General features: G+C 36.8%; 1 protein-coding gene across 1 annotated transcript in view; it reads right to left on the bottom strand.

Annotated features, from left to right (window-relative positions):
* Positions 1–8078, bottom strand: part of cnksr3 (cnksr family member 3) — a 50214-nt gene extending 42136 nt beyond the window's left edge. The window contains exon 1 of the mRNA XM_005929880.2: positions 7821–8078. Coding sequence (XP_005929942.1) covers positions 7821–7872 — 52 coding nt within the window. The 5' untranslated portion in view covers positions 7873–8078. The remainder of the gene's footprint in view (positions 1–7820) is intronic.
* Between the last annotated feature and the right edge of the window lie 5460 nt (positions 8079–13538).

Below are 13538 nucleotides of genomic sequence, written 5' to 3'. Positions count from 1 at the left end.
GCCTGTTACACTTCAGCTTTAAATGCTGTGTCAGTGCCTCTGTTACTAATGTAGCTCAACATCAGCAGTCCAGAAACAAGATATAAATTAATCCACATATGAATTAATATCTCAGGTCACATGACTGAAGCGTCCACTCAAAAAAACTATTCAGAAACAGTGACCTTCACTGAAAGTCAAATCATCACCAGCTTTTCTAAACAGGCACCAGCACAGTAAGGTAACACACTGATCACCTTAATTAGGAAACACTCCATAGAGCCCCTTTAATGTCTCATTTTTAATGTTCTTGATTATTTTATAATATTATTATTCCGATAGACTGTTTAAGCTTAGCCTTCAACTAAAGCATTGGTTTCTCAATGATCATTGGCCAACACTGGTCTGTCTGTTCCTGTACCAACTACCAATAATTATGCTCTTTGGAAGTCATGTGACCCATTTAAAATGACTCTCTTTAAACTGAATCCAAAAATACAACAAAGAAGTTTCCCCGAGTCACCAAATGGTAAATGGCCTGTATTTATATAGCGCTTTACTAGTCCCTAAGGATCCCAAAGCACTTTACATATCCAGTCATCCACCCATTCACACACACATTCACACACTGGTGATGGCAAGCTACATTGTAGCCACAGCCACCCTGGGGCGCACTGACAGAGGCGAGGCTGCCGGACACTGGCGCCACCGGGCCCTCTGACCACCACCAGTAGGCAACGGGTGAAGTGTCTGCCCAAGGACACAACGACCGAGACTGTCCAAGCCGGGGCTCGAACCGGCAACCTTCCGATTACAAGGCGAACGCCCAACTCTTGAGCCACGATCGCCAAAGAGATGTGGTGGTGAAAATGATCAATGTAATCTGACCAGATTGCAGATAACAGATGTTTCCAGCTGCTGCTCATGGCCCACACTTTTAAAGTCTGATTAAAATGGGTTTCACGAGTGACAGCTGTAATCTAGATGGTTTTTGGGGGTTTTGTTTTTTTTAAAGAGCCGGCAGGAAGCTCTTTGTTAGATAAAATTCCTCAAACTGAAACCACAGTGATGCTGATTTCTGGCAGCTTTCTGCTGATCGACATTTTTAGAGATAAAATTGTTTATTTTGGCCAAAAAGCATCAAGAGGAAGAGGAGGGTCAAAGAGTCAATGTCCATGTTAACAATCTGATTTTACAGACTCTGCATTTCCAACCAGTCAGATTTAAAACTTGAAACTAAAAACTGTTCAAGTCAGTGAGTTTGTTACAACCAGTTTTACAGCCCAAACAGGAAAATCTTATCAGTTACATACATTCATAAAGACATCATTAATTTTGTCAAAGAAGTTTGGCTGCTTGTAAAATAACCAGCTGGAAACTACTTTGACAATAAAACTCTCAGCAACTTTATAGCATCCAAAACAAAAACATGAAGTGATCCATTGTGTTTTTGGATTAAAACTAAATTACGGTATTTGGGGTTGTTAGTTGAACAAAAAACAAACAAAGAACGCTTCTGTGAAGCATGTTTGACTCCTGTCAAAAAAAAAAAAAAAAATCTACACAAATGTTATAATTTTGATTTTTTTAATGAACTGGTAATTCTCCTCAATTCCACGAAAACACCAACAGAAGTCTTCTTTAATCAAAAATTAGCTTGAAACTCAAATATATTCAATTCAGCAACAAAGGACGCAAAGAAAAGAAGGAAACGATCATGTGTGAGAAGCAAGGACACAAGACAATGTTTGGCATTTTAGCTTGAAAAATTATTTAGTTTAAAGTTACTGTTTAAAGCCTTCCCATCGTATAGTTAGTTGAGTGTTAAACACTCAACTAACTATATGATGGGAAGTATATCTTGGGGGCCAAAATCAGGATATAAGTGTATATAATACTGACTTGTGTTTCCATTTCCAAACTCATCAGGCACTATTGGTGCCTGGTTAAAGCATGCGAGCGGTGATGTTTAACAGAATAATGGAGTTTTTGTTCAAGAACAAGCAATAAAAATATTGATTCCACCCATTCCCCCTGAAGAAAAAACAAGGCATGAAGTTCGAAGGGAGCAGGAAGGGAAAAAAAATAAACGTCAATTTTTACAGGAAGAAACTTCCAGCAGCCATCTGCTGCAACCAGTTGGGGGCGAGGGGATCAATACCATATGCTGAATTTAAGGACCAATACTGACTTAAAAAAGAGAAGAAGTGATTCAAGAAACAAACAACGCTGTAACTGCATTAAATACGTTAGCTTTCTGTTACCCATTCCCTATGTAGTTTCCTCCAGTCTACTTGTTGTTCATTGACTTTTATTTCCCGCGCACCTCTCCATAAAGAGGTCATTGACCTCATATTTAGAGTGTGCCAACCGTCTAACCAGCCTGTCGTCATGTGTAACTACACCTGTCGGGAGTAGGGAGGTATGTGGATCTGTCTGAACATGTTCAGTTAATTCCCTGAGACGAATGTTTACCAGTGAGTGACAGCTGTTTGATCAGCCTGCACAGAAACATGGGGTAGACTCTTATTGTACCCTCACTGTATTTATTGTAAGCATTTATTTATAGGTCACACATTTCTTCAGTTAGAACAAGGGAACATGGTGTTGGAGGACTGCTCACATTTACATGAGACTAAACACTGATGAGCTAAGAGCTTTAAGGCTGTACAAGTACTCTCGTCCTTGCAAGGTTCATCAAGTTTTACAAGATTTTAATGTAGATTTAAATAGAAGAGAAAAGCATGAAAGCAATGGTTTGATTAGAAGATGAAACAGAAGCATTTCAGATGAAATGTATGAAAACACAGCCTATAAATCTACTACCCAACATTTAATAACTGGAAATATTCCTGATGGTTAAAGATGGATAAAAATTGTGTCTTTAAGCCCAATTTTATTTTCTAAATGTGCCTGACCTCCACTACGAGCTGGTGGGCCACACTTACATTCCAACCTGTAGCAGGTGGAGAAATGCTGACGCTATGCTGAGCTCAATGCTGCAGAGGCGAGCAGCGACTACCATGAAAACTGCTGAACAAGATGGAGTTTGAGTGTGATCTCCAGAGTAGAACAAGAACTATAACCACCATCTGCGGTCCAAGATGTTGGAGATGGCGTCTGTGACCACTGACCACTCAAGCAAGATACTCGAGACAGTGGACTGACATCAAGGACTGCCGTAACAGCAATCCAAGCAGGCTCCTCGTCGGGAAACACGAGAAGGGAAGGACCCTTTAACCTGCTTAGCAACACAAATTTCAAATTAAGGGCAAGTTGTTTGCCCACTACTAAACATGATCAATAAATAAATGAGACCTGATGACACAATTCTTACCCACCTTTAACCATTAGGAACATTTCTAGCTATGGAAAGTTAGGTAATAGACTTTTTTATTTTACAGGAGGATGGACCAATTTAGGGCTGGGCCATATCATAATGTTGGGCAACGATAGGAAAATGAAATATCGCGATAGAATGTGGGTAAAACGTGCATGCACAGTGCCTTTGTTTTCATATGCATATGGCGGAAAAAGCATGGCGGCGAAAGCAGATCGTTGATGAAACGGATGAACTCAGAATTGGTTTGTAAAAATGCTGCAACTTCAGTGGTGTGGAACTGGTTTAGCTTTCGTCCGTCAGATACACAACAAAGCACTATTTTTGGTAGAGCATGCTAGCAGGCCGTCGTTATTACCGTGTTTTTTGGAAAATACGGCACACTTAAAATCAATCCTTTGATTTTTCTGAAAATCGACAGTGCCCCTTATAATCCCGTGTGCCTTATGTATGAATTCTGGTTGTGTTTACTGACCTCAAACGATTTTATGTGGTACACTGGCGCTCGAAAATCTGTCAAATGTTTTAGTACGACTTTGCTAAGCTACGAAACCCGCACAGCTTGATGGATTGTCGGAGCATTACGGCTATCGTAGGCAGGAGCCTCGCGGAGTGATACGTACTGTGCTTCAACATAATATTACCGTATTGTGTGTGTATAACCTCTTTTTAAGTTTTGTGGATAGTTATACATGGTTATGCTGAGGATATGTCGGCCATTTCCACTGGAAATGCCTTTTGGTTAAACTGTCAGCAAGGAATTTGCACTGTTACATTTTTATATAACTTTAATGCACATAAAAAACAGCTGCTTGTTTAAGTGAAAATACATTGATGGTTTTTTTTGCACTAATAAAGTTGTGGAGTTGTAAAGTATTTTGTCTAGTGTCAATTATATCATCAGTTATCACAAATTTTCAAATGTATATCGTGATAAATATTTTTGGTCATATTGCCCTGCTCTAGACTGATTATTGGGTTGTTATTTGTTTTCAGAGAATGCATATGGTATCATTTATTCACCTAGACACAAGTCTACACATGCCTTACTACAGTCACAAAGGCAATGAAATCCTGTGGGAAACACTGATTAAAAAAAACTGGATGTGCCCCCTGGTGGCCACTGAAGGGATCCATGTTTAAGAGACTTCCTCAATGACTTGACTTTTTAGGCCTGGAAGCTGTCCTTTTTTCTATACAGTCTATGTAAAAAGACAGCAAAACTAAGAGCAGAGGAATGAGAAACCAGAGTGACTGAAAAAAATGGCTTGAGTTGGAGGTCAGGTGGAGAAATTCATTGGAAGCCTGCCTGTGATTTTACAGTCAAGATGACTGAACGGACTTTCCATGAAAAGAACCTCTAGCTTGGATCGCATGAGTCGAGCAAAGATACCTAATACACACCCCGACTGCCTTCACCCAGCGGCAGCAATCCACTCTGTCAATACTACAGCAGGATCAGAGCCAACAACACATCTCATTTCTAAGCTTCTGTTTGCCACTTTACAAACTCATGTCTTTTTAACTTTGGAAAATAAAGGAAAATTATCCTGATAACCACTTTGACAGTTAAGTAAACAACTCCATTATTTTCTAAGAAAACAAAACAAAACACTTTGAAGCCTTTCAAATGTAAAATCTGAGGTTTTTCACTGTCATTTGCCATCCAACCATGGGACTGACGCTCACGTGTCTGTCATTCATTTTCACGCAGAACAAAGTCACATAGTCAGATTTGGTTTAATAGCACCTCCAGCATCACGTTGACCTTTTCACCCAGCACATGACAGGAGGCCCACCACTTTACTGCATTTAGCTCTGCACTGTCTTTACTGCTAAATGGCCAGTGCGCATGTGAATGACTGTATGTGTGCATACTGAAGCAAAGCTAGACTGAATGGTTTTCTCTCAGCAGTGTAATAAACGCATACAAACACAGGCTGAGATGCTCCACAATGACCCAGGGAGGTAAAATTACAAATCTTCTTCTTCTTCTTCTTCTTCTTCTTCTTCTTCTTATTATTATTATTATTATTATTATTATTATTATTATTATTATTAAAAATAAAAACATAGGACAACTTTTACAGAAATTTGATATTGGTTTAAAGAGTTTGATAAGAATGTCATTACACCTTGGTAAGTAAGTCTTTTTTCACTTATGGTATGAATATAAAGAGATTCTGGCAGGAAAATGTCCTGCGTTGTTTCTTTTGTTTTGTTTTTAAATAAACAGTTTTTCAGAGTAGGATTGGAATACAGGAAAATGCACAGTAAGGCAACAGAGGCTCACTGACTTGGCTAATTATCCCAGTCTGCTTAGTTTACCTCAGATATCAGACTATTAATACATTAATAACTCCCAGGTTATCAAACTTATCAACTTTAGAGGGGTTAAAAGGTCGAAAATAAAATTAAAATAGTTTCCCTGAACTTGTTCCTAAATTTTCCTATAATGGGTCATTTTACACAGGAATTTTCTGTTTTTTCCAGGAAAGCTACATACTGGCCTTTTAAAACCATGGCGATAAACTGCTTTTCAATAAAGTACTTTATGCATTTATGATGAAAATTGAATAATATAATAAAATTAATAATAAAAACAATAAAATGATAGTCATCTGCTAAGAGTCACGTCCCGGTAGGTTAAAACAGTGCGAGTGTCGTTTTATGGCAGATGTGCTAACAGGTCATGCCTGTTTATTGCTTAACAACACTGTTAGTGATGAATATGAATACTTGGCTCAGTGAATGTGGGAGTGCAAATCCCACAGTCAGTAAACAACACTGTAACCACCACAGAGTGTTTCCTTATCAGACAGTCTGTCAGCCAACAATGTTCAAGTCAAATTAACCTGCACTATACTTGGGATTTAAGGGATTTTTTTGTTTGTTTTAATTTGTGTTTCGACTGTGTTCATTTTTCAGTCACATTCTTAAATACAAACTAAAATTATATTGCAAAATAACAATAATCAAGTTTTCAAGTATATTCTCAAGTAGAATTTCTGCATTCTTACTTATTTAAATGTGCTTTAGAAATGATTTTCACATAATAAATGTTTCTTATTGCCAGTGTTTATATGACGAGTAACTAAATTAAATAAATTAAAATGTTAGACCTTCCTGAGAATCTTAGGTACCTCTCTTTGCTTAGAAATGTAGCCCACTAAATAGTAACTACAAACAACAACATGAACGCCACAAAAAGAAAAAAAACTGATTTGGCTTCACACTGGCTTTTAAAAGTTTCAATGTTAGAGAACAAGAAAGAGAATAAGTTAATATCAAAAAGCCATCGTCTACATAAACCGTGCATTTTATTTATATAGGGTGTTTAGTTTTTTGGTATCAAATGAAAACCCAGCCATGTGGCCATGTAGTAAAATATGAGCAGATATGGTTGGCTTCTATATCCAATCTCAGGGGCTTACATGGTAACCATAGCCTAAATCCAAATATCCAATCATCTGTCAATTCAGGATTATTTTAGCACCATGTCTTTCTCTCTTATGGTCTCTAAACGTCACCAGATTTACACAGCATAGGCAAGTTATTGCTATCTAGCCACCTATATATTACTTTCTAACACTGTTCGCCATTGTCGGGGCTAATGCTACTTCCCTTAGTAAATGAGGGTGTTGTTAAAAACACCTTTGTGGCTGTACTTAGACAACTTTTAATACTACAAAATGATTATTTTCATAAATATAAACAAAATGTAATTAGAAATACATTAATATACAATCCACTATCATCTACATATTGGCAAATCTACAAACATGAGAGCCATGCATTATAAACTATTCAACCATGTAGCTGGGGTTACCTGACAATACTTTTGCTTTTTTAAAGGTAACATATACTTTTATCAGCTCATGGTGTAAAAATCAAGCTTTTTCCCCATTTTTGTTATTTAAGGGTACTTTGCAAACAGGACTGCAAGCTTCCAGTAGTACAGGTCTACTACATCATACACAACACAAACAGAAGTAAAACATATCAATAAAAGGAAGAAATAGTAGAAAACCTATTATTAGATTATAGTAAAATATTCAAACAATTTCAGATATTTTAAGAAAAATTATATTTACCTGTTGTATGTGAATTTAGCTCTGACTAAATATATACATGTACAATATACAATATAAACTCCTTAAATCTAAAAGCAAACATTCCTCCAAGACACAAGCTTCCCAATTAGCTATAAACTAGAAACGTCTTTAAAAAATATTAATTTTTAAAAAGAAAAAAAAAACCACACATAAAAGTAGTAGATTTTACTGTTTGCAGTTTATGGGACCGACACTGATCCATAAAGATCAAGAAAACTCCTGCATGACAAGTAGGTTAAGGCCGGGAAAAGCAGAACTTTACAGTTAGCCATTAACTCTCCTCTCTGCCCCCCAAAGAACCGCTAATTCCCTCCGAAAAGTGCCCCCACCCCACTACCACTCCCACCCACTGGATGTAGTTAGTTCCTACTCTTCAGCAGCCTTACCTCTCATCCACTCCACCACTTGTTGCGGGTTCCACTTGCTCACAGCTTCCATTTTTCTCCAAAGCGCTGGGAGCACCAGGGTTTAATTTAACTCCAGAACCAGCGAGACGAATCCGTTAATGGGACATGATTTTATCACAGAAAAGAACACAAGAGGTCCGTTACAGCACAGAGACACACGGTGAAACAACGACCCAACAGTCCGCCACTCACTGACGGACTGCCTGCCTGCTGCTCTGTGGTGGCTGGTTAGCAGCGCGTGGAGCAGGTGTCAGGTTACCATTGCTTTGACCACGCCCCGTTATTCCTTTACCTCCAATCGCATGAGTGTATGCGAGGCCGTAGTTAACTTTTGTGGGGAAAGGGGGAGTGTTGTATGGAATGCCATTTATGTCAACATTAAACGATCAGATTATATATATATATATATATATATATATATGTGAACGTTTTTGAATACTCAAAGGTTAAAGCATTTAACAGCATTTGAAAGAAACTAATTTTTTATTCTTTTATTTCTTGTGTTTGTTTGCTTTTCTTTTCTGTTTAAATACATATATCAAATGTACAATTAAGCAACAAAGCAACAACAGGATTACAAAAAGCTGATAAAAAATTAAAATAATCAAGCTTTATTGTAATGTGTACAGTACTTAACAAATTTATTAGACCACCACCCAGTGTTATGTATATGCCACAGCTGCCCTAAATATTAGCCATTTCCAATTTATATTTTTAATGTTTTGTACTGCCTAATCCACCACAAACACTTTCCTATATTATAATGCTTCAGTATAATTTTTGCTGTTATCCTTAAATTTCCAAATTGCTCGTGAAGCGCATCATTATTATTATTTTTATTAAGATGCTACATTCCACTTAGTTACTTGCGTGCTTGAATACAAAATTAGTTTTAGTGGATTAATTTTATGCTTAATTGTTTTCTGACTTCTCAGAGTATAAAAACTTAAATTCTGTTTATTTGGCATCTAAATAACAATATAGTTTTTAGTGTTAAACATATTTTTTGTACAGATTTCTAAATTATTTGTTTCTTGTTTTTATGGCAGGTGGTTTAAAAAAATAGTTAAACATATATTCTTAGCTGTTCTTAGCACCCTATCAGGGGCTTCATTTTCATCAATACAAAACAGAGATTAACAGGAAAAAAAGAGACTAATCATATTTGCTGGTTTTGTCAATTTCCACTTTTAATCCCAGTTTTCACCTTCACTGAAAATGTCCCAAGCATATTCCAAAATATAATTATGCCCTTTTATTCCTTTAAATGTCAGACCTCAGATTTACATTTCGAATTTTCTCTGCAGTTTTTTAAAAAGTGCTTTCCCCATCATAACATAACATAATCATAGTCACATTTTTCAGGTCATACTTTAGGAAAATGTTTACAAATGTCAAATTCAGGCATTTTCTCTTTATGTCATATAAAGAAAAAATGCCTGAATTTGACATTTGTAAACATTTTCCTAAAGTATGACCTGAAAAATGTGACTATGATTTGTTTATGGGATGAGAAAATAAGTAAGAAAGTAAATTAGGTAGATATAACTTCTGTCTTTACTGGATCAGGGTCATTTGTTTGTAAATGCAGTTGCTCGGTATCAGTAAGGAACTTAGATAGTGTGTGCCACTGTGCTTTACGTTTATTATTATTAGTCTAAATCATGTACATCACTGTTCTCTACGCTGCTGCTGCTAAATGTCCGTCTCTGTATGTTTGCCATTGGTTTGTTTTTATATTAAATGTCACCATGGACGACTTCCCTGTTATCTGTGTACATGTACTGTACACATGTGTAATAACCATAATCAGTGTGGCCTTTACTTTCTCAACATATTATTATTAGTGTTTCCAGCATTTACGGACACAACTCGGAAAACAAGCTTTTAAAAACGCTGCCCCCATTTTCCGGAATAATCCCAGAAGAACCTGAAGTTATTAGCTTTTTAAGGATTGTGAAAATGTTTCTCTTTGTCAATGCTACTCTCTCAATCTCCATGAGACTTTTACTTTCAAAAAAGTGTACATAGAGAGCATTCATCATATAAAATGAGAGTTTTGAGTTGTTTCAAACCAAGAATGTAGTTGATTAATCTTTAAATGGAGCCTATTAGAAGATTCGCAGCAGCATTTTCAGAGGTGTGAGGTTTAGTCGCTGCATAGCTCGGAAGCTCTGAAGATGAGTTGACTGTCATCCTAAACAAAGACATTTATCATGAATAAGATTTTGTTTCTAAGATTTTATATTTCTATTTTTCCTCCCATCATCCAGGATATCAGTGTTCATCCCATGTAAGTATTAGAAATATGCCCATTTTTGTTGTGATATAAGAGTATGTATGCTGTTTGCAACCCATACATGTTTATAACCAAAACAACAACAAGATATGTGTAAAAGTCCAGATTGGTAAAGGACTGTGAGACCTTTATGTCCTTCATAAAGAGGGTGGACACAGAAAATGAAATATGGGGAAAGAACTTTGTTTAAGAAACTCAAACAATATTTGTCTTGCTTTCCACGCCATTACACCTTTTCATCTTTTAAAATAATGTGGGTGTTGCCTTTGACGGTGTTTTATCGGGTCATGTGTCTCTGGTAATATTCAGTCCACATGAGTTGTGCATGCATTTACTGGAAGTGTTTTCCTACCAAGACTTCTTCTCAGCCTCATATGAAACAAAGCCTCTGCACGGCTGATTATCACATTAAAAATGTTTCTTCTGGCCTGTAATCAGATCTTTGATCTTCTGAGCTCCACAGCAGCTCTGTCATGTGTGCTGGGTGTTGGCTTGTTAGGACTTTTTTTTCTGCTGATGTTTCCCATGGGAAGAAGAGCTCAGCAGACTCTGCTAACATGGGTGAGAAGTCTAAACCGTAACGATCGAGGAGACAGATGTGAAATGAAAGTAGAAAACTGGAAAGAAACGAGGGTTGCTTATCAAGATGTACAACCACAGTAAGAACCCTGAGTTAATATCTATGGGTGGACTGCGCAGGAGGAAACATGGTGGGGGAAGTTTAACCTTCAGGGGACCTTATTTTAGCACAAAGTTACACTGTGAAAGGTTCATTGCAAATGTGTTTATAATATTATTGCTGTATTCATTTACAATACTTCACAGGAATTTGCACTACCATTAAGATAATTTCATTTACATTATTATTATTATCATATTATTTTTTATTAAAGTTTACTGTAAACTGGTTTACTGCAGGACTAATGTAGTTTACTCTTTACAGTAATACACAGTACAACAAACAAATTAAGCATCAGGAAAAATTATTGGTATTGCACTGTTGAGTGAAACATTGGTGTTGGTATCTGGGTTTGCATCACTAGAACAAATATGTTGTGAAGATATTTCCTGACTTCTTCATGAATAAACATACGGCAGTTTTTTTTAGAGAACACTGCCCTCTTTTGGCAGAAATTAGACATGACGTTGACTCTGCGTGGAAACAAACTTTACTTCATGAGCCACGTGCAGCCCAGTCTGATCTCGAGTATCAGACAGTAAAATTGTCCCATAATAGCCTGTTTTTATTTATTTATTTATTTTTAAGTCAGTTACTTATTGTAAGTGTAAAAAAGTACTTTCTGATAACATCCACGCGGACCATATATGAGCTTTAAAACAAACAAACAAACAAACAACTTTAATCCACAAAAACATGAGTGGGAAATCCTTTACACTTCCTCGAAACTTTTTTTTTGTAAAGATCTATTTACAAAACAGGTGATTTTTAACCTCAGATAAAGAAAGTAACATTACAATGTCAACACTACATCTCGTTTTTACTACATTTATTGAGTCTACTATCTTTAAACGTGCATCACAGTATTATTTAAAGTAGAAAGACATAGAATTTTCACATTGTGCTTCCCACTGGACCCCCTCAGAATCAGAACACCACACTGAGGGAACCTCAAAGTAATCCACCAAGTACCAAAAACTTCAACAATAACTCAGTAGCACAATGAAGCTAATGGGCAGCATCACTAGGATAATAAAAGACATCAGCACAGGAAGACAGAATCCTCGAATCCAGACACTTACATTTAAAACAGCTGATTTTGCACTTCACTTCTAATTTCACTCTTTTAAAGAAAGCTGACATCACCATACTAGCGCTTAGAAAAGCGCTATATAAACGCAATCCATTATTATTATTATTATTATTATTATTATTATTATTATTATTATTATTATTATTATTATTAAGAGGTATATTTAACTGATAAACTGTACATTGTTACATACACTGTTAAGGAAAAGATTAAGAGAAAATAGAAAGGCCAAAAATGTTAACTTCACAATAAAATGAGTACATTCGATCATCAAGTTGAGAGAAAATTAAAACTCATTAATTACATGTAATAATTAAAATCGTTCTTTTTACATTAAAATACATAACAATAATAAAACATTGTAATGGAGGCCTGGTGAGGGAAAAACGGCTAGCATTTAAGAAATTAAATTAAGAAAGCAACATTCAACTTGGTCTTTAAAATGATCTTTGACCCTTGGTTTACACTGTGTTCCTGTCTGCAAGCTGTTTTCCTCTCAGCTGTAGGATTCCTGTAACAGGGGGACTCAACCGTAGTAACCGAGCCTCTGTGTTTACCCTCAGCCAGCTGCAGAGCTGCAGATAAAGCTGCAGCTGAGACTGGAATGATGTATATTAATATGCACACGGTGTTTCAGGAAGAGACCTGCCAATGCTGCTGTATTTTCAGGCAGACAGCAGCTGTGTAACGTTTCATTAGAACATATTCAAGTCATAAATCTGGGCATTGTTCCCGCAGGAATAACAAATATTTACATTATCTTTATTCATTGCCTTGGTAATATTCATTCAGTTTGCATGTCGGTGTGGTCATTAGCACTTATTGGTTTTTACTGTATAAAGAGTCAATGACGTAATGTACTGTTTTTATTAAAGACATATACTTTAAAAAATTATTTTAAAGTTGTTTTTGGAGAAGTTTTACGAGACACGTCGTTTAATGCGTTGTTTTCGACAGCGGATGGCGCCACAGAGCCACCTGTTGAAATTCAACAGAATGCACTGAAGCTGCCTCTGAGATTGTCTATGAAGATGAGTCACTCTGTGTTCTAGTAGAGGAAATACTAGACGCTTAGAAGTGTTCCTGGGTTCTTTATATATTTATATATATTCTTTATATATACAAACTGTATATACTTTCTAGATAAAGACTTTTTTGAGGGGGTCTTTGGAAGGCTTGTAAATAAAATTGACCTCTCTGTCTCCCAGAGGTCTGGCAGCGTGAGGGTTCAGACTCTTATCTGGTCATAGGACCAGAGGACGGAGACCTCTGATAAATCTGATGGAGCCACTCTTTCAGTCTGGGGGGGGGGGGTTACATCTCCTAATGCTCCTGTCACAGTAAAACCACTTTAGTCTTTACTTTCCACATCTGGTCCAGCTGGTCTTAAACCCCTGGAACTTTCTCGGTTTACTGTCAGCTGGGATTGCTGCAGTTATCTCTACACTGGACTGGTTGGTTAGTCATCACCTGCTTGTCTGTGTGGAGCTGTTAACCACCCTCAGAGGTGTCTCTTAGCAGGACGTGGGACTTGCAATAGATGTTCTTGTATGCTGCCCTAGTTTTAATGTTACATCGGCGAAGTGGAAGGTCAGGTGTTCCAATCCTGATCAAGGCACCCTTTAG

The sequence above is a fragment of the Haplochromis burtoni genome, unplaced genomic scaffold (assembly GCF_018398535.1).
Source record: "Haplochromis burtoni strain Fernald_Lab_line unplaced genomic scaffold, NCSU_Asbu1 Contig_126, whole genome shotgun sequence".
In the NCBI taxonomy this organism is placed as follows: domain Eukaryota; kingdom Metazoa; phylum Chordata; class Actinopteri; order Cichliformes; family Cichlidae; genus Haplochromis; species Haplochromis burtoni.
This window is presented reverse-complemented; position numbering and strand designations above follow the sequence as displayed.